At 36.7% G+C, this 22,163-nt stretch overlaps 1 protein-coding gene and 1 non-coding gene across 2 annotated transcripts in view; both read right to left on the bottom strand.

Moving 5' to 3' along the window:
* GRIK2 (glutamate ionotropic receptor kainate type subunit 2) overlaps window positions 1-22,163 on the bottom strand; it is a 754,527-nt gene that overhangs the window by 170,476 nt on the left and 561,888 nt on the right. The window contains exon 11 of the mRNA XM_004710894.2: window positions 2,618-2,841. Within this exon, the coding sequence (XP_004710951.1) occupies window positions 2,618-2,841 (224 nt within the window). The remainder of the gene's footprint in view (window positions 1-2,617; window positions 2,842-22,163) is intronic.
* Window positions 13,976-14,107, bottom strand: LOC115871074. Its single transcript, XR_004047063.1, has one exon. It is a non-coding gene; the product is annotated as a small nucleolar RNA SNORA63 (small nucleolar RNA).

Here is a 22,163-nt window from a genome sequence, read left to right as displayed (position 1 = left end):
GCTGAAGTAGTATTATCTTCAAATCCATTCATGTATTAACTGAGGACAAAAATAGAATATGGACATCCTCAAATTTAAAGACATGTTAAAAATGACACCTGCAGCTAATTTTATTATCTCAAACAGAATAATGTGGATATATTTCTTTTGTGTATAATCAGTACAGGACTCCATAATTATATAAATATCAAAGTGAAAGTTACCAAAACATCTTGAAAGGTAGCTAAGTACATATTACTATTTACAAGAATACTTTTAGCTATAAAATATTCCAGATATTAAGCTATGAAACAATCCAGATATTTCTGTATTTACTTTGAATCTCATTTCAGAAGGTTTACATGCAAAATATTGCTAAGTTTTCTAAATTATAATATAAATTTGGAGGCAGTGAGGTGGGGGAATCCCATCTTTGATTAAGATTTCTAGGGATACTACCATGTCAGTTAACTCAGCATGATAGATGCCATATTACTGCCTCACGATTGCCTCAGGATCAGTTGCTTCTAGGAACTTGTGTTGATTTGATTAAGAAGGAGTAGTTGCACTTGTGGGCATCAAGGAAGATTGTTTTCCTTATATTTTGTAGGATTTTTTTTTAATGCATTCTATAGGCAGGACACAATGTCTTTTACAATAGGTTACTTGAGCTTAAAATCTAGAACACATATCCTGAATATATAAAGCAAATGCGTTATGTTGCACTGGGGGTAAGCAGGGGCTAATAACAATGGGGATAGAGAAGAAGAAAATGTTCTAAAATTGATTGAAGTGATTATTGCACAACTCTTTTTAATGTTAAAACTGTTGTATGATATGCCAATATATCAATAAAACTGACAAATTTCTAAAATAGATATGATTAATCCAAAGATGCTAAAAAACCTATTCACAGAAAACGAGCTGGAAGCTGGAGTGAAAAGATTAAGAGCTTAGCACTCCAATGTACCGGAGAACTGCAAACTTAAAGTAAGACATTAAACAGAATCTAGTAGTGGATTACTCCTGGGCTGCCAACCTTGCAGGTCAAACCCACCAGCCACTCCTTCTGTGGTGAAAGACTGTTCTCATAATGATGGACAGTCTAGGCAACCTAAAGGAGCAGTTCTACTTTGCCCTAGAGTGTTACTGTGAGCAGAATTGACTCAATAACAAAGAGGATATTTTTGGTCATTGGTTTGTTTTGGTCTGTAAACATATATCTTTCAAATGCTATATGATTATATGATTCCACTACTACTTTTTAAGCAGAGACAACTGACAGTTGTCTTAAAGACTTAAGAATGAATGCTGAACCATTAGCAGAAAATTATAAATTTCCAAAATATTTACGTATAAATTTACAACAGTATATTTGATTTCTTTCATCGTTTAAGTGCATAAAGTGAATCTTTTTAATAGGAAAAATACATGATTTGATTTAAAAAGAGAGTAATTCAAGAAAGAACAAAAATACTTATCAATATATTTGTCAGATGAATCTCTGAAGTGAAGCTGATATAAAACTCACATTTAAGTGTGCATATGGCGTAAAATATAGAGGTAGGCATAAATGATCAGCATTTTACCAACATGAAAAATTATATGTAGAATTCAAATTAATTTTGGATTCAGAGCTGTTTTCTAGATATGTGACAGAATATAAAAATTAAAAGTATATCATGAGTTCAAGACCTGCAAGGGAATAAAATGCAAATTAATCCTGAGGCAAATAGGGTAAAAATAAAGTAAATTATATTTAAAAATGTACCTATCTGTTGAATATTGAATAGCGAGGTAAGCATATATGAAAAATGATCATAAAGTTCTAACTTCAGAGAAAGAATAAAAATTTAAAAATCAACATAAGCTGGACTTTAGCATAGATTTAAGATTTAAGTATAGAAATATAAAACTATTTTTAAAGTAGGTATTTGAGTTTCTGATTTGAAAGCATGAAAAGCGGAAATAAAGCAGTTTTGTGTGGAGATATATTTCTTCTGAAAACAGTTATAAATGCTAAGTGGAAAGCTAAGGTAGTCTTTTTACACTGCTTCTTTCAAAAATAAGATCTTCCCTCCAGATATTCCTTAGCCCTCAAACCTAAATATTGGTCTGAGTGGCTTATACAAAAAAAAAAAAGGAGGAAAAGTAAGGCTGAAATGGACTTGGAGTCTTCAGTGACAAACAGTTCATTTCAAACAATCGCAATACAAAAAATAAATAAATAAAAATAAGGTCTTCTTTTAATTTTCATTACTTGGGTTTTCTCACAAGTGCGTTGCTTATTCGGGGATGAAACACATCGTATTCTGATGTTAGATTTAACATGAATCTTGAGAAATGGAAATAATTCATATTCTATGGTGATTTGTATGTTTGTTTGTTGAGATTCTACTTAAGGATACCAGGCCCTAGCACACATATAGCTTCCTGACACAACCAGCATGCTTACTGCCCCCAAAGGCAGCAGGTGCATTGTAATAAGTGATGTGTCTCTTAAAACGTCATTACCCTTCCATCGCCCCTTGGGAAATAAAAGAAAAGGAAAAGGAAAATTCATTGTGACTTTTGACAATTATTAGTTAGAAAAACGAGGTAACAATTGCCAAAAAAATCACAAAAGTGAGCATGTTACCTGGCTATGACAAAGAGCACACAACTGACACCCAAGTAAGCCAGCAGAATATACATCCAGATATCAGGGGAGAGAGGATTCAGGAAGGAGAAGACGCCTGGGTTTGTACCATTGGGCTTGCGGTACAAAATACTTATTCCGAGTGTCATAAAGGGCTTGGAAAAATCGATGACCTTCTCTCGGACGTAGGTAATAGCCAATGGAGCAACTGCCAGGTCGGCTTTCTGTAGAAAGACACAAGTAAGAAAGGAAAACATGGTCATCGGAAGTCAGTAACCCAATTAAATAAAACAAAGACTTTACATTTGAGAACTGGGTCCCAGTCACAGTTAAAAGATGAAGCATTCTTTACTAAGAGGTGAAGACATGTTGTACTTTGTAACTCATTTCTAATCTGTTTCCACACTAGCAAATAAGCATTTATAACTAGTAGTAAATAAAGGAGGAAAAAGCTGAAGAAAATATAGTACATTTTGCTTAGAAGCTATTGGAATGCAAAACCTCCTAATCACTTCTAATTTAAATGTTAAAAACACATAAAATATTCATTATATTCTAGATACAACTGGTCAAATTCTAAGTAGCACCAATATTAATAATAAGAGCTACCTCAAATTACTTAGCTAGTGATCAAGAAACATTTTTGTGGTTTTAAAACTCTGGAGTTTAGTTAAATGTTGTCAGTTTGTAAATAGTTAAAGCATTGTGAAAATCATTTCTTAATGTCATGTTGTTTACTGTCCCTGAGCTTTATTTTTATTCCTCTAATTTGTTTTACATTATTTAATGAAAATCCTTGCAGCCTTGCCTAAATCACATTAGGAAATGAGTTTTTCAATTTTCGCAAACTTGCTAATTTTCCACGGTAGCTTAAATATGTTAAATTACTAATGCTTTTCACTCATCATTTTATAACCATCTGTCAGGGATGAACTTAAGCTCTGAAATTTTGAAAAAAAATTAATACATTTTAAAGAACAAAGGCCTCTCTGATGGAAAGCTACATTTCATGTACTTGTTCACAGTGATGCTGAGCTTCCAGAGAATGATTCAGAGATGCGATTGTGGGGTTACAGAAAGACCACAAAGGAATGAATTAAGGCATCTGCTTTTTCCTATACTAAGGAATTGTTGAAGTCTTACTGCAAATAGTTCCCTTGTCAAAAGGCCTAAGTTAGTCGAGCACATTATTTTGGTGTTCAGGGAGTGTGTCTGACAACAAGGGCACTGAGACCCTCTGATAATGACTTAGAGTGTATCTATAGAGAAGACATTTCTAGCTGAATAAGGGAGGAAAGCAAAGATTTTTCAGGTACTGAGGAAAGGTATAACTATATTTCATATTCATATCAAAACCACGAGTTGACAGACATAACAAGACAATATAATATTAAACTATTAATTTCTGAGCAATAGACTGATCCTCTGAATGATGCAAATGGTTAATGCACTTAGCTGCTAATCAGTGTAAGGTTCAACCACAGATGCCTAGGCAGAGAGGCATGGCAATTTATTTCCACATATAGCAACACTGAAACCCCGATGGAGGACAATTCTAGGCTGACACACATGGGATTTCCATGAATCAAAATTGACTTGACAGCAAATATTTAAAGGACTGTGTAAAAATTGTGCTAAACATTTATAAAAACCAAAATAATTAATATTTATGCAATGCCATTACTATCGACCTTTTCAGATAAAGAAACCCACATGTAAGAAAACTTGTTTTATGTCATAGAACTAATTGAACATGGGTACCAGCATGTGAACAGAAACTGTAAGTCTGTCACGAAGTTTGACCATGACATGTATTCAAATACCTAAATGGAATTAGGAGCACAAGAGTTTATTAATATTAACTAAATTACACAATCATTCATGAGATAATTTGTAAATATGGAAAGGAAAATATAAAGTAGGTCAAAATTTGATGAAATAATGTCTCTGAGAAGTTTAGAAGCTCAGATGCAGGAAATAGTCATAGGATGTATCTTGCATAGGGAAAACACATGATTCCATGTAAATAGAAATGAAGTAAAGATGTCTTGAAAAATAATTTTTTCATAGGGAAAAAAATGAGAGTTGAAGACATGCAAATAGTAAGTCAATAATGGACATCAAGAAATTCTGGTTGGCTCTAATTATTAGGGTGGAATATACAATAGAGTTTATCATGTGCTCCATTGTTTTATGATCTCTCTTCTTTGAGGAACATGAAGGAAATATGTATAATCACTATACACATATAATGCATATATCTTAAGGTGAAAAACATTTTAAGTAGGGTGAATTTTTTTAAGTTAGAAAATAATTCAAAAAGCATATAAGACCACCCCAGTAAAAAATTGTTCTAAAGGCACATATTTATAATATATTTTTCAGATGAATTTCAAATTTTGCTTAGTATTGCCTAAAAGAAGTTATATATTAAATATAAAAGGAAAAACAAATAGGATATTATTTTAATTAAAATGAATTAGCCCCTGAAAATATGCAATAGATATTTAAAAATATTTAATAAAAACTATAGTTTATTCCTACAATTTCCTCAGTTTATAGTATTTGATGTGCTGTGATTAATTATTTAGGACTCAGCTATGTCTTCGTGTATTATGTTCTTGATTGTCTCATCCCACAATGCATGAGCTCTGTCTTTAGTGTTCAGTGTGTCAAATTTGCTACTTAGATATTCTTCAAGTGGGATATACGGAAGGATGAAGAAAATATCAAGATTTTCTATCATAAAATAACTAGGATGTCTCTAAGTGAAGCAAAGGCAGGTGAAAAACATAGATTCAGTAAGGGATTATAAAGAGACTTTTCCCCAGCTTTGTCTCCCCCAAAGACATGCCAAACATTAGTGGCTATTTGCCAGCATATGGTAGGAGGTCAGATACTTAGAGACATACTCCCTTAAGGCAGTCAATTGCCAGACAACTGTCTGCACCCTCCACAGGTGGGGCCCACTCCCTGCTTTTAAGGACAATGGGCTACTTCTCCCTAAAGGCTTGCGACCATTAGTCTGGTCCCTGTAGGTGAAGTTTACAACCTACTGATAATGGTTTCTATGGAGATTCAGAGAACAGGTCAAACCCGCTCAGTGATATCCAAACTTAGGCTACCATCCTGAATCTAGGCTCCACCCATCTTGTCACACGTATACTCCCAATCCCTCCTCTTCCTATTGTGTGTATATCCCTAGATTGTCCCTCTTTCGTTGCTGTATAACCTATAGTGCAAGCCCTTCCTGTGACATATGTCTTTTCTTGCAATTAGTGGGCTTGCATGCCCCCCAAAGATATATAAGCCTTGGTTAGCAATAAAGCTCCCCCTTGGCCTCCTGTCCTCTCCCTCTATCTCTCCCCCAGTCCTCACTCTCCTTTTCCCTTTCCCCTTGTCCTCCTTCTCCTCCCCCTCTCCCCTGCCCTCCAGTCTCCCATCTCCACGTGGACCACCAAGAATGGCTGAGGTGAGCATGCTACTACGAAATGTGTCTGACTCCATTATTTCAATCTCTCTTCTCTCATGCTCTCTATGACTTTATTATAATCTTTATATATCTCAACTGTACAATTGCGCTTATCGAACCTGCAATTAGTTGTGGGGGGCTGGCTTTTCCCCCACAATGGTACCCAATGTGGGGCAGTTGGAAAAGAATTCTTTTGAGTTATACCCCATGTAACAATTGTACGGCCCCACCAGAATGTAGTGAATCAGAAAATTGTGAAGTAAGGATCCGGTGTGGGGATTGGCAGATACATAGTGGAAACAATGAATGAGTATTTTATAGAGAACAATGGGGCAAGGTAAAAGTAAACATGAAACCTATGGTACTACACTCATCCACTTACTGAAAAGACAGGGTGAAAAACTAATGAAGAAAAAGATGCAATGTTTTCTAAAAGTAGTAAAAAGGTATAATCCATGGTTCCGAGAGGAAGGAACTTTTGATCTAGAGACCTGTGAGAAAGTGATTGTAAACTTAAAGAAAGCACACAGAGATGGGGAGAGTATCCCACATGGTGTCTGTGGGTTCAAGTTAAGATGGTTTTAAAACCTTGGCAGGAGGAAGAGAATGAGGATTATCAGTGCAGTAAGAAGTCTTGTATCTATTCAAATCTAGAAAAGCAAGCTAAAGTCTCTTTGAGCATGATTTAGGTGATGAAATGTTAGGAAAAACTGAAGAAGCAGGGATTGATTTGTTATCTGAGGCATCTGATTATAAAGGAAACCTCAAGGTCAAAGCCAATGTGCCCTGGGGGGAGGGGGGGGGACAGACTGCAGCCTCCTAAGGTTTAAAGGTGATAAAGCACTAGAGGAAGCAAATTCCAAATTTCAAACAAGGCTATTAAACAATCCCAGGAAGCTCCCTTGCTTTCAAAGGTAGGGAAAGCCAAAAAAAAAAAAAAAAAACCAGCAGAGTAGTGAAAAGCCTCTAAGCTACACGCACTTAAATTGGGTGAGAAGCTGGCAGAATGAATATCAGGCAGATGAGAAGATTTTAGACAGAGCTGAAAAAACTAAGCCTGAGTCAGGCGGGGACATCATAGTAAAGCATCTGCTCCCCTGTTGGAATTTAGTGTAAGAAAGACTAGAGATTATAAAACAATTAACCAAGCCAGTGCTAGAGGTAGAGAGATTAGCTTCATAGAAATGCAAATTAAGGGAGCTAACACAGAAGATGAAGTTCAGGAAGTGGAGCTTCGTGATATACCGTGGACATACTGTGGAGAAGACCAGCTCAGAAAATAGAAGCAAAGAGCCAAAGTATAGGAAAGCACCTTTACTTTCAAGGGTAGACAGGGGGAATGCAGAAGTAGGATATTTAGAATTTAGAATGTCTTATCCTGTTAGAGTGGTTACCAGACAGCCTTATGGGAAACACCTACAAGGAATTCACAATGCCTTACCCTTTGAGTTGCTAAAAGATCTCAAGCAGGCAGTCCATGATTATGGCCCAGACTCACATTTTGTAATTAGCATGATAAGTGCTTTAGCAGAATCTGAGAGCTGGACCCCTGTTGACTGGAGAGCCTTGATGAAAATATGTCTTTACCCTTCAGAATTTTTATAATATTGTATGTGGTGGGATTTTACAGATCATTCACAAGCTCGTAAGAATGCCGAGGATGGGATATAGGAATTCACCAATTGCTAAGGGAAGAAAATTATATCACAATTGAGTCCCAACTACAGTTTACTGAACAGACAATAACACAGATATGTGAGATCTGCCTAAGGGCCTGAGAAAAGATGATACCATCAAAAAACAGAAAGCCAAGTTACACGGCTATAAGACAATGGAATGATGAATCCTATGCTGACTTTGCATGTAAAAAAGTGTCCAGTCAGTAAGAGACCTACTGCATAAGCTATCTTATGATTTCTGTAATAAACACTGTAAAAATGCCTTGCATCCCTACAGGGAACAGGGCACGCTGCTAGATTATCTCAGAATATGCAGCTGCCTTGGCAAATTACACCAGACCTAAAAGAAAGTACTTTAGTTGCGGAAAGACAGGTCATCTTCAAAGAGAGTGTAGGCAGCGCAGGACAACCAGCCTGGCCACAGAGAGTGAGCTGCAGCCTGTGGCTGAGGATGGGCCAGGGCCACCGAATTCAGGTTTAAAAGAGCCTGAACTTCGCCCACGCTGCAGGGAAGGAACTCATTGGGCGAGTCAATACTGCTCAAGATTCACCAGTAAAGGACTGCCTTCAGTAAAGGCTTCCCGGGAGCTTGATGCAGACCCTGCCCAGCAGAGCTTAGAAGGCAAAGCCTCTGCCTAACCCAGCAAAAGAATCTTTGAATGGCAGCAATCACAGGTATCCCCAATCTCACAGCAGAAGACCAGACCTGGCCAAACTTGCAAAACTCCAGCCTCTGTTCTCGCTGCAGAAAGTTTGACTAACTAAGTAAAGGCCCAGAAGCCCTCACAGCAGTTTGTTGATTCTAAAAAGCAGGAGCCGCTTATTGAAAAAGCAGTGCAGTTTCTATCAGAAAGATTTAACCTAAGTGGTCAAGGAATTCAAATTGATACTGGAATTGATCAGAGTTGTGAAGGAAAGCTAAAAGCTGTAATTAAATCAGAAGTTCTTAAGAGCAGTAATTGGGGTTTGCTACCTAAAAGAACTATGGGATGGTTGTTAGGAAAGTCCAACCTGAGTTCTCAAAGTGTTCAGATTGTTGCTGGAATTATTGATCAAGATTATGAAGAAGAAATTAGGGCAGTAATTAAATCTGATATACCATGGTTTCTAAAGAAGGAAGATCGCTTAAGCCAATTCTTGCTTCCTTGCATTTCTAGAGTTAAAAGTTATAACTATCAGAAAAGAGTACTTGAGAAGTTTGACCACCCTTTAAATCAAGGGGTCTTTTAGAATGTTGTTGTGGGGAAAAACAGCTCCCCCCACATGGAATTAGAAATTGGAGGAATTCCACAATTCAGGAATGGATTTTGAGCTCACACTTAATCCTAGCTCCAATCTAAGAATAATTAGTTGTTACTGCATGGCTCTACTCGAAAATTGCCCTCATGAAGGAGACACAGAAGATTCAAGAGCTATAATAAAGTATGGTGAAGAAGTTAGATGGTACCTGGCTATCAGAAAAAATGGTATCAGGTCTTAAAGGCTCATTTTTAAACAAGAAGCCATCTGTATGAACATACAGCATCCATGTCCAATGGTTGTAAATTATATAATCCAAAATCAAAGGAGAACTTAGAATATGAAGTTAAATTGTGAGATTTTGGAGTGCAGAAAGCTATGGATGAGAGTGGGAGCCTAAAATACACTTGTAGGAGCTATCAAGGGAGTAAGTCCCCAGTTATTTCTTGCTAACCATAATTGAGCTATGGTTATAAGACAGAGCGTATTAGAGAGATTACAAAAGTTGATTAAAATGATAACTCTAATGATAAATCGGACTTGAATGGTTGAAATCTCATCGTTTGATTTTTCTTTTGATATACTTTTTCTTGATCTGGTTTGTAACATTTTCTGGGTTTTTTTTCATACTGAGGTTTATCTCTGTTGAATTTTGTCATTGTTAGTAGCCTTCTTCACTCTCTGTTATGTATTTTTCTATGCGTTTTGATATGTAAAACCCAGGATGGATGAATCTATAGAGATAATAACTAGGATGAGGATTCCGGGAGGGTATGGCAGGGGAGCTGGAGGTGGGAGTAAGGGGAGGCTGATATCAAGGTATGCAACAAGGAAGAAAACATTTGGAAACCGATTTGGGTCCCAGTTGTACAGCACTGCTGGATTATAGAATGGTATGATGTCTGGATCAGGTCCTAATAAAATGGCTTGAAAGAAAGAGTAAAAAGAAGATGGAAAGACACACAGAGTCAACGCATCAAACTAATTGGTGGCCATTGCAACATTTCAATAAGGCATATGATCAGGAACCAACGGTACTGAAGGAAGGAAGGAGTTCAAGGTACACTGTAGACACTATGGAAAGGAAGTTTCCAGGAATTGATGAAATACCAATTGAAGTGTTTCAACAAATTTATGCAACACTGAGAAAACTCACTAGTCCATGACAAATTTTTTTGAAGACAACTAACTTCCCAATTGATGGGAATATAGCCATATTTCTGTATATTCCAATGAAATGTAACACTACAGAATATTGAAATAATATATCTATAATATATATACACAAGTATCTACAATATACAAGTAAAATTTTGCTGAAGCTAACTCAAAAATGGATTTGGCAGTACATCACGGGAATTCACTGTCAAAGCTTTAAGTGAGATTCATAAGAGGATGTTGAATGAAGGCTATTATTGCTCATTTTAGATAGATTTTGTCTGAAAGAGAAGAACTCAAGAAATATATTGCAATAGGCTTTTTTTTATCATAACAAACTTTAGAAAACACTGAGAAAATGAAAATTCCAGAACCTACATATAAACCGATAGGTACAAACCGAGCGAGGGAATATTGCATGGTTTAAATCAGAAAACAAAAGCAAAAAAACCATGTGTGTCAGGATTTTATCCTTTGACAATATTTACTCAATATGAATGGTGAGAAAATAATCTGAAATGCTGAATTGTATAAAAAAGGAATTTGACATCAGGATTTCAGGAAGGCTTGTTAATCGACTCTGATATGCCAATGACACCAAGCTAGGAAGACTTAAAGCACTTAGTCATGAAAATCAAGGGCTGTAACCTTCAGTATGAATTGTAACTCAACGTAAAGAAAATAAAATTCCTCCCCTGGACAATGGCCAGTATCACAGAAAACTGAGAAAACACTGAAATTGTCAAGAATTTCCTTTTGCTTGGATCCACCAGACCGATGCTCATTGAAGCAGCAGTCAGAAATGAGAAAACGTGCTGAATTGGAGAAATCTGCACAAGACCTCTTTAAAGTATTAAAGCACAAAGAGCTCACTTTGAGAACTAACGTGTGCCTGACTCAAGCCTAGTATTTTCATTTGCTTTATCAGCACGTGAAAGTTAAGGAATGAACAAGAAAGGTAAGATAATAAAGTATGCATTTTAATTATGGTATTGGCAAATATAGGATGTTTTATGGACATCCAAAAGAACAAATAAATGTCTTGCAAATGGTACCACCAACACACAGACATCCGCACCTACAGAAAGGATTCCTGATGATGTAGTAGTTAAGCACCCAGCTGCTAACCTAAAGATTGTCCATTCAAACTCATTACCCCTTGATTGCACCAAGAGGGAAAGGAGGCAGTCGGTTTCCAGGAAAATTCACGGCCTTCCAGCGAATGCTTAGGGCAGTTCTCTTCTGTCCTCCAGGTTCCCTGTTTGTTGGAATTTTACTCCACTATCAAAGGTATTGGATCTTATAGCTCTGAAACCATCACAATACTATCACCATACTATGATTAAAATAATGAATAAGTCCATGACCCCAAAAACTAAGAGGAAAAACTAAGTCAACACATAACTTACAAAACAGCTGTGGCTCTCAAAAATGTGATATCTGGGCTGGCAGCATCAACTTAAGAACTTAGTGCAACTGAAAATTATTGGACCTCACCATGTTGTTAGATGTAATCCAATCAGTTCCAACCCATAGACACCTTATGTACTACAGAATGGAACAGTATTGCCTGGTCCTGCACCATCCACACAATTGCTCCTATGCTTGAGCCCATTCTTGCAACAACAGTGTCAATGCATCTTCTTGAGGGCCTTTCTCTCTTTAATTTCACTAAACATGATGCTGTTCTTCAGGGACTGGAATCTCTTGACAGCATGTCCAAAGGATGTAAGACCGAATCTTGCCATCCTTGCTTCTAAGGAGCACTCTCACCATGCATCTTCCACGACAGATGAGTTTGTCCTTGTAGCAGTACCTTCAATGTCATCTTTCTCAGTCTTCTTTAGGCATGTGATAAAATTGAAAATAGAAAACACAAAACAAACAAACAAAAAAACTGTGGCTTGAGTCCACAAAGTAACATCCTTCCTTTAAAATACTCTAAAGAGATCTTGTGCGGCAGATTTACCCAGTGCAATGCATCTTTTGATCTCTTGACTGCTGCTTCCCTGAGCATTAATTGTGGATTGAAGCAACACAAAATCCTTGACAACTTCAACTTGGTCTCCATTTACGCTACCCACTGGACCTTACCACAGAGCTATTGAATTAGAAAATCTGAAAAAAGAGCCTACCAATCTCTATTTTAACAAAGGTAATTTAATATGAAATAAAGTTGGATTAGTTTTTCCTTGATTATACCTTTTTTCAGAGAAGAAAGAAAGGTCTGGTTAAGTTGTAAGTTCATTTGGCGAAGGATGGCTAGAGAGAATTCAGTCTGTGGATGTTTAATAATAGGATGATAACCATTTCATTCTTTGTAAATCAAGAAACTCGTGCAAAGAATTACTAAATATTTTTATATCAGAAGTTATAACATATAACTATTTCATTCCCATTTCAGTACGATTCCTCTTTGCTCTCTGCCCTTAGCTCCTGTCTTCATTTTACTTTTAATGGTATTAAATTGTTCAATCAGATTACATTTATTAGATATCTAATGTGGACCATGGTGGGTCAATGGCAAAATTCTTGCCTTTTTGTGGGTGAACCAGGTCCCATTCTATCCAATGAACCTCATGCATAGCTACCTACCATCTATCTGTCTGTGAAGGCTCACTTGTTCATGCCAAGATGCTGGGCATACAGATTAAATAAATATGGTGAAAAGATAAAACCTTGACACACAATGTTTTTATTATTATTATTATTTAAACCATACTGTATTCCCTTGCTTTAAGAGAACAGGAAAAAGTAACGGGTGATCTACTTCTAAAAATCAGACAATGAAATATAGATCAAACCAATTTCACCCAGACCCATTATGGACATGTTGTAGGACTGAGTAGAATGAAGTAGCAAGCACTATTTGATTCTACTTTAATGGCATTATTATGAGTTGTCATTGTCTCTCTGGCTACTAAAAAGAACTACACAACAATTTATAAAAATATTTTTAAAATTGTAGATTCCTATACAATTGTAAATATAAATATTTATTTTAAAAAGTAGTGTTACTATAAAAAAACCATAGTTCTAAGTTTCCTTAAAACAAAATTAGTTGAAAATTCATCAACATTAGTTCCTATGACCTTCTAGCTCTCCTCATTCGCTCCAGTTTCAAACACCCTAGTAATTGTTATACATTCCTGAGGCATATGAATGCATTCCTGTTGCTCACATTCTTCACACTTGTTAGTCCCTCTGTCTGGAAATCTTGTTTCTCATTAGCTCACATTGCTTATGGCCTCACTTCCTTGAGGTGTGTCTGTTCTCATGGTGGAAGAGTTAGCCTGCTTTTAATCAAACATTTGGGATTTGATCTGTTGAAATTTAGTTTATTAAAAGAGAATCTGGGAGTATCAGCCGCCACACCTATAGTAAAATATTTATTTTAAACCTCTTATTACATTACTCAACTATCTCACTACCATCCAGTTGATCCAACTCAGAGCAACTCTATATAAGAATTCTGGTGCCCAGCTATCAAAAGATATAGCATCTGGGGTCTTAAAGGCTTAAAGATAAACAAGCGACCATCTAGCTCAGAAGCATCAAAGCCCACATGGAAGAAGCACACCAGCCTATGTGACCATGTGTCGAAGGGATCAGGTATTAGGCATCAAAGAACAAAAAAATCATATCATTGTAAATGAGGGTGAGTGCAGAGTGGAGACACAAAACCCATCTGTGGGCAACTGGACACCCTCTTACTGAAGGGTTGCGGGAAGGCGATGAATCAGTCAGGAAGCAGGGTAGCAACGATGAAACATATAACTTTCCTCTAGTTCTTTTTTTTCTCACCCCAATATGTATGAGACCAAGCATCCCTGGGCTGCTACAAGAAACTAGTAGACAGGGATAGATAAGAACCAACTTTACTTTGAGCAGGGGGAACGACAAATAGCACTTAACAGCTGTATTGTAGTCTAAATCCTGCTGTTCCTCTAGTTCTTAAATGCTTCCTCCCCCCGACTATTATGATCCCAATTCTACCTTACAAATCTGGCTAGACCAGAGGATGTACATTGGTACATATAGGAACTGGAAACACGAGGAATCCAGGACAGATGACCCCTTCAGGACCAGTGGTGAGAGTGGCGATACTGGGAGGGTGGAGGGACCGTGGCATCGAAAGGGGGAACTGATTACAAGGATCTACATATAACCTCCTCCCTGGGGGACGGACCACAGAAAAGTGAGTGAAGGGAGACGCCAGACAGTGTAAGATATGACAATAATTTGTGAATTATGAAGGGTTCATGAGGGAGGAAAGAGCGGGAAGGGAGGGAAAATGAGGAGCTGATATTAAGGGCTCAAGTAGAAAGCAAATATTTTGGGAATGGCGATGGCAATAAATATACAAATGTGCTTGACACAATGGATGCATGGATTGTGATAAGAATTGTGTGAGCCCTCAATAAAATGATTAAAAAACCCAAACAAACAAACATACACAAAAAAAGAATTCTGGGGCATTACATCTGTTGACAGATATACAGAGTGGCTAGGGGTTGTAAACTGCTTTCCTTGTGGTTATTAGTCCAACACTAAATGTAAAGCACATGGGAACCCTTAAGTAGTGTGAAATGGAAGGGGCATACTTGGGCTATAAAATGCAGAGATTTCTCTTGCTTACAAAGCCTGACTAGGAGCAATTAAAGAGAGAATGAAACACTGACAGTAGTAGATGCCACTGCTGTTTCAGCAGCTGTTACTTTATTAATGATTAAGTAAGCCTGCTGATAATTTCAAATGATATGTATTAACTAAATCTACCACATCTAACTATGGATATCCTTGAAAAGAATGGGCATTCCAGAGCACTAACTGTGCTCCTGCAAAACCTATACGTGGATCCAGAGGCGGCTGCATGAATGTAAGTCAGCCTTACTCAAACTGCATGCTGTGCAAACATTAGAGACGCTGGACTACATGAAGAAGGGTGCTGCACCAGGACTGGAGGAAGCTTATTAACAAGCTGTGACATGGGGATGACATGACCTTGGTTGCCGAAAGTGATGAGGACCTGAAGCACTTGCTCATGAAGGTCAAGGATTACAGCCTTCAGGATAGATTGCAATTCAGTGTATAGAGAACCCACATCCTCACAACTGGACCAACAGTGACATCATGATACATGGAAGAAAAAATTGAAGTTGTTAAGGATTTCTTTTGTCTTGCTTAGAATCACAATCAGTGCTCGTGGAAGCAGCAGTCGAGACATTAAATGATGCATTGCATCGGGTAAATCTGCTGCACAAGAGTGCTCTTTTGTTAAAAATAATAGTTTTATTGATATACAATTCACATATCTTATACTTCCAGAAGTTAAGTCACTTTTAAGAATTGTATACTCATTGCAGTTCGAGTGCTCCTTCCTCACTCCCAAATTCAAGATTTGCTCCCTAAGACCCCTCGGACTCCCCACCCCCAATTCCCCATAAAATGTAGCATCAGATATTGTCTCTATTCATCCACTCCTTCTGTGCTTCATGAATCGGGAAACCTAACAGAAACAATTTCTTAAAATGAAATGAAACAAAGACATAATAATGATATAAAGATTAAAAAAGAAAGAAAACAGTTTATATTAAAATAAGCCAGAGAGGATATTTCTGTGGTGAAACAAGTGAGAAATATTTAAACCTAGAGCAAATTAAGATACATAACAAATACCCATGCTCTGTTATGGTCTAAAAGTCTTACTATATTGAAAGATAAAGTCAAAATAAGAAAAATGTTACAATATTACTCAATCAAATTTAATATACTTATATCCATATCAGAGTCCCTGGCTGGTGGAAATAGATAGGACTAACTGAAAGGTGTGTGGCTTTGACACACTCTAAGGTGCTTCACTAACCAATCCTGGCTATCTCCTTTGAAAAGTCACAGGTTTGGAAAATCTCATGGAGAGGTTTTACTCTGCATACATGTAGTTATGGTGAGTTAGAAGAAACTTAATGATAATAAAAATCAACAATACACGTGTATGATGGGAGCTGATAAATGGATCTTTGAAATACGCATATATAATGTAAACTTTTAAATGAATCATTTAATTAGAAATAACTCAAAAATTTATATAAACTGCAGCTTATTTCTTAAGGCTCCAAAACAGTCATAGAGTTTCTATTTATGGATTTTAAGTTATTATTTCACTGTGATATTTTCTGCTAATTTTTTTTTTTTAACATTCCCAATTTGAATGATTTGGAAAGATTACCAAGGGACCAAGAAACAACTACTTGCATTAAGACGGATGGCTATTAACTATAAATAACTTTTTAATGGATTCTTTAATATATAATTATGATCTAGTAAACATTTCTTCAGTAGAAAATGGACTATGCATATTTGATTCCAGGGTTATATTTAAATTTCCTAGGTCAGTGATAGCAGTTATAAAAAATCAATGCAATAAAATTCTTATTATGATTAGTTTATTTTTCAACTGGATATTAGCAATCACTCATTGATTAAGTGCTAACAAAATCCAACTATTGATATTTCAGGTATCCACAGTGAGGTAAAGGAGACTAATTGAGAAACAAGTAATTTGATGTCTAATGTCTGCATTACTTGAAATATGTATGAAGAGACTTCAAAATTCATATTATTAATCACTATGAAGTCAATTCTGACTCAAAGTCCACCTATAGGTCAGAGTAGAACTGCCTCTATAGGTTCCCAAGGCTGTAAATCCTTACAGGAGCAGAAATTCTCTTCTTTGTCTCTTGGAGCAACTGATAGATGTGACTTGCCAATCTTATGATTAGCAGCCCAACAAGTAACACCATACCACCAAAGCTGCTTCAAAATAAAATGGAAAGATAATGGAATTTCCCCACAAACTTTTAAAAGCTCCTTTCGATAAGGTATGGATGTACTACAATTTTAACATCGTATCTAATTGCTGTTCTAATTAATTAATATAAGAAAATTCATTATTAGAATTTGTGTTAAATGGTGCAATACATAATTTAATGCAAATGAGATAATTCACAAACTCTCCACATTATTCGGTGTCCTCAAGTGGATTATGATTCACTCCAATTTTAAGTACAGCAGGACACAGCCCAGCCCTGGGCCAGCCTCAAAGTATAACTATGCTTGAAATCATTGTTGCATTCAAGAAACATAAGGGAATGAAGGGGGAAAAGTGTTAGGCATTATTTGACTATTCCTGAATATCCACATTTTATGCTTGGATTTTAACTACACCAAAGAAGTTATAGGATCCTGGTGGCACTGTGGGTTAAGCTTTGGACAACTATCCAAAAGGATAGCAGTTCAAACCCACCCAACTGCAACTTGGGAGACATTCCTGGCTATCTGCTTCCTGAAGGTCACAACTTTGACAGGCTAATGGACAGTTCTACTCTGCAACACATGGTTCACCATGAATTGGGATGAACTGAGTGTTAACTATCACTAACAGCAACAGTAACATATTGAAGAGTTTGAAAACTGAAGTACCCTGTAGAGGGTACGTCATACATACTTACATACATGCATAAAATTTATTTTATTTTTTTTCTACAAACTGGCAAGTGCTCAGCACTTTTACTTGGTCTATAACTATTATACAAATAAATTCTAGATACTTATTTATATAGTTTGTTTTTTATTATATAAAACATCTCTTAGACTTATATTTGCAATGTAGAGAACAGTGTCATTAGTTCTTTAGTCAGCCTTTCATCTGAACTAGGAAACTGATTTTATTTAAGAATCAATTGTCTGTCAGCTTGTCATACTGTGGTGGCTTGTGTTTTGCCATGATGCTGAAAGCTGTCACTAGAATTTCAGATTCCACCAGAGTCACCCAAAAGGAACAGGTTTCTTTAGAGTTTGCAGAAAAATTTTGTCAGATACTGTAAATCTACTGGATAGCACGAAAACATCAGAGATGGTACTATAAGATGAGCCTTTCAAGCTGGAAGGCATTAAAAATATGACTGAGAAAGAGCTGCTTTCTCAAAACAGAATCAACCTAATGAAGTGGATGGGGTTATCAAGCCTTCAGGACCTTTATTTGCTTTTGGGGCACAACTGAAAATAAGAAGAAACAACTATACACATCTATGATTAATTGGAACCTAGAAGTAAGAATTTAGGAAAATTGAAAGTCATCAAAAATTAAAGAAACAAATCAAAACAAATCAAATCAAAACAAATCAAAAATTAAAGAAAAATTGAAGGTCCATATTCTAGGCATTAGTGAGATGAAATCGACCGGTACTGGCCACTTTGATTCAGGAAATAATATGGCTTACTATGCTGTGAAGGACTGATCCAAGAGAACTTTTCATTCATCACCAAAAAGAATATTTCAAAATCTATCTTGAAGTACATGCTGTCTGTTCTAGGATAAGTTCTATCATCATAAAGGAAATACAGTCAATACAAACTATTATTCAAATTTAGTCCCCAAACACTAAAGGTAATTATGTGTAAATTAAAGGATTCTGCCCATGTCTTCAAACTGAAATGGATCAAACCTGCAATCAAGACTCATTGATAATTATTGGCAATTGAAAGGCAAATGTTGGAAACAAGAAGGAACAGTGGCTAGAAAATAAATCCTTGGTAAGAAAAATTAACCTTGAGATCACATGATACAATTTCCCAAGACCAACTACATCTTCATTAGAAGGCCTTTTCAACAACCTGAGAGTGACTATACACCTGGATTTCTCCAGATGGAATACACAAAAATCAAATTGATTACATCTATAGGAAGAGACAATGGAGAAGCTCAATATCAGCAGCTTAACCAAGGTCAGTTACTGAATGTGTAACAGACTATAAATTGGCTTATGCAAGTTCAGGTTGAAGTTGAAAATTAAAGCAAGTTCATGAGGGCCAAATTACAACCCTGAGTATTCCACCTGAATTAAAAAAAAATTACTCAAGAATATATTTGACTCATGATCACTAATAAGACTAGATTTGGCTCATTAACCTGATAAGCTGTGGGATGGCATCACAAACATCATACATGAAGTAAATAAAGGTCATTAAAAGATAGGAAAGGAAAAAAAAAAAAGACAGGAAAGAAAGTTCAAGGTAGATGCCAGAAGAGACTCTGAACTTTCTCCTAATCATTCAGCAGCTAGGTCAAATGGAACAAAAAATAAAGTCCAAAAGCTGAACAGAAAATTTAATAGGGAAACTTAAGAACACAACATAAAATATTATAATAAACTATGCAAAAACTGAGAGCTAGAGAATAAAAAAGGAAGACCATACTCAGCGAATTTTAAAAAGTGAAAACCTAAAGGGAAAAATTGCCTTGCGATCTTAAAAGATTCTATGGGCAAAATATCGTACAATGCAGGAAGCACGGAAAGAAAGTGTCAAGAATAGACAGTCACTGTCCCAAAAATAGCTAGTCGTCATTCAACCATTGCAACAGATAGGATAGCATATGATTACGAACCAGTAGGACTGAAGGAAGTAGCCAAGCTGCCCTGAACTGATTATCTAAAAACAAGACATTGGGAATTGATGGAGTACCAATTGAAATGTTTTCACCGGATGACGAAACCCTGGAAGCACTCCATAGTCTATGCGGAGATATTTGGAAGAGAGCTTCTTAAGCAACTGACAGGAAGAGATTCATATTTGTACCCATTCCAAAGAAAGGTGACCACACAGAAATGCAAATTATAGAATATCATTGATATATCACCTGCAAGTACATTTTTGCTGAATATCATCCAACAACTATTGCAACAATACATTGATGGTAGCTATGAGAGATTTAGGTCAGAGAGAAAAGGTCATGGAACAAGGCATATAATTCACAAGGTGAATCTAGGCTGAAAGCAGAGAATCCCAAAAAGATGTTTACTTGTTGTTTTTTTAACTATCCAAGGAATTCAACGGTGTGGAAATTAACAAATAACGGATGCCATTGAGAAGAATGGGAATTCCAGAGCATGTACGTGTGCCTGGATTAAGAGGCAGTTGTTGCAAGAGAATAAGTGAATGTTGCATGGTTTAAAATCAGGAAGGTGTGCAGCATCAACATTGTATCCTCGCACTATACTGACTCACACTTTATGTTGAACAAGTCATCAGAGAAGCTGGATAATATGAAGAAGAATGTGGCATCAGAATTGGAGGGAGGCTTATTAAAAAGCTTCAGCATATAAATGACACAAACATGCTTCCAAAAGTGAGGAGGACTTGAAACCCTTAGTGATTAAAATGAAGGATTGCGGCCTTGCATATGGATTAAAACACAGTGTAAAGAAAACAAATCCTCATAACTGGAGAATAGATATCATCATGATGAATGGGGAAAAGACTGAAGTTGCCAAGGATTTTGTCTTGCTGGGATCCACAAAGAATGTTCATGGAAGCAGCAGTTAAGTGATCAAACAACCCATTGTATTGCGTAAATGTGTTGCATAAAACATCTTTCAAATGCTGAAGAGCAAGAGTTTACTTTGAGGACTAAGATGTGCCTTATCCAAGACATGGTATTTTCAATAGCCTCATATGCATGTGACAGTTGGAGATCTAACTGTGTTAGTCCAGTAGACTAGGGGAAAAAATTCATATATACTCATGTGCATAAGAAAGAGGTGTATGCACAAGAGCACTTGAATATTGAGAAAATATCCCTGCCCAGTCCAGATCAAGTCCATAAGACCAATATAGGCCATATGTCCAATACCAATGTATAAAGTTCTCTTCAGACTCACAAAACACATCTAATGACGCCAAATGCAGGAAGATCACAAGCCAATGGGTGGAACGTCTTGTGGAACCAGTGGCATTGTAAGCATTTCAGTACTTGCGGGGTCTCCACGTGGTTCCTCCAGCACCCAGGGTTCTGGCTGCATCAGGGTAGCTTCATGTGGCTTCTCATCAGAAATGTCTTGCAGGGAGTGAGCAGAGAGAGAGTGTGTCTCCAGACTCCAAGGAGGAAATCCAGGAGTTCCCAGAATCCTCAGGAGAAGGCCATGCTCACACAAAGGCCTCCTTGGCTATCACCTGATTGACAGGATAGACTCTACCCCTTCACTCAGAATCCTCTCAAATTGACAAAGGATTATGTAACTACCACACTAACTGATGCGTTTGAAATGTGGTGCTAGTAAAGAATATTAAAAGTGCTGTGGACTGCCAAAAGAATGAACAAATCTGTCATGGAAGAAGTGCAGGCAGAATGCTGATGATGAGACTTTGTCTCACATACTTCGGACATGTTATCAGAAGAGACTAGTCCCTGGAGAAGGACATCATGCTTGGTAAATAAAGGGGCAGTGAAAATGAGCAAGGCCTTTGGCAAGATGGACATACACAGTGGCTGCAAGAATGGGCTCGAACCTAGAACAAGTTTGAAGACGGTCCAGGGCCTGCCAGTGTTGCATTCTGTTGTCCAGAGGGGCACTAAGAGTAAGAACTGACTAGGTGGCACCTACAGCATTTTTCTAGCCAAAGTAATCCTTTTTAAAACCTCAAATTTGATGTCATTATTTATATTAAATTCCTTTATAACATAATTTCTAAGTATCCTGTGTTTCCTTCAGAGTTTAACAATTTACAACAGTAAATTATTTTCTAAGCTTAGTTGCTTGTTATTGTGCACCAAGTAGATTATAAACTCTATAGACAAAGAAGCTATGCCTATTTTGTTTAATATGGTATTCCCAGCCCTGTCTGGCAAAGAGTATTGAATGAATATTGATCTAATGAGTAAATGAATTAATTTACCTAAACTTAATTTTGGAAAAGAGACTGAGTGCTCTTCTCATGCCCCAACGATACTACTTCTTCCATCAAATTATCTTGGAAAAAACAAGGTACTAAACCTAAAGTTTTTAATTTTTTTACTATTAGAAATAAGGATTTAAGGGTTCTACAACAAATAAAATTGTTGTGAAGGGCTTGGGCAGCATTGGGTTGGGATGTTTTCGTGATGCACATTTTCTTTACATAAAACTCTCTCTTATACATGAGTTGCTGTGGATTTGTT

This window comes from Echinops telfairi, unplaced genomic scaffold (genome assembly GCF_000313985.2).
Source record: "Echinops telfairi isolate 266 unplaced genomic scaffold, ASM31398v2 ScPeMD7_3533;HRSCAF=4204_0, whole genome shotgun sequence".
NCBI classification, from domain to species: domain Eukaryota; kingdom Metazoa; phylum Chordata; class Mammalia; order Afrosoricida; family Tenrecidae; genus Echinops; species Echinops telfairi.
Note: the sequence above shows the minus strand (reverse complement) of the source record. Positions and strands in the feature narration are given on the sequence as shown.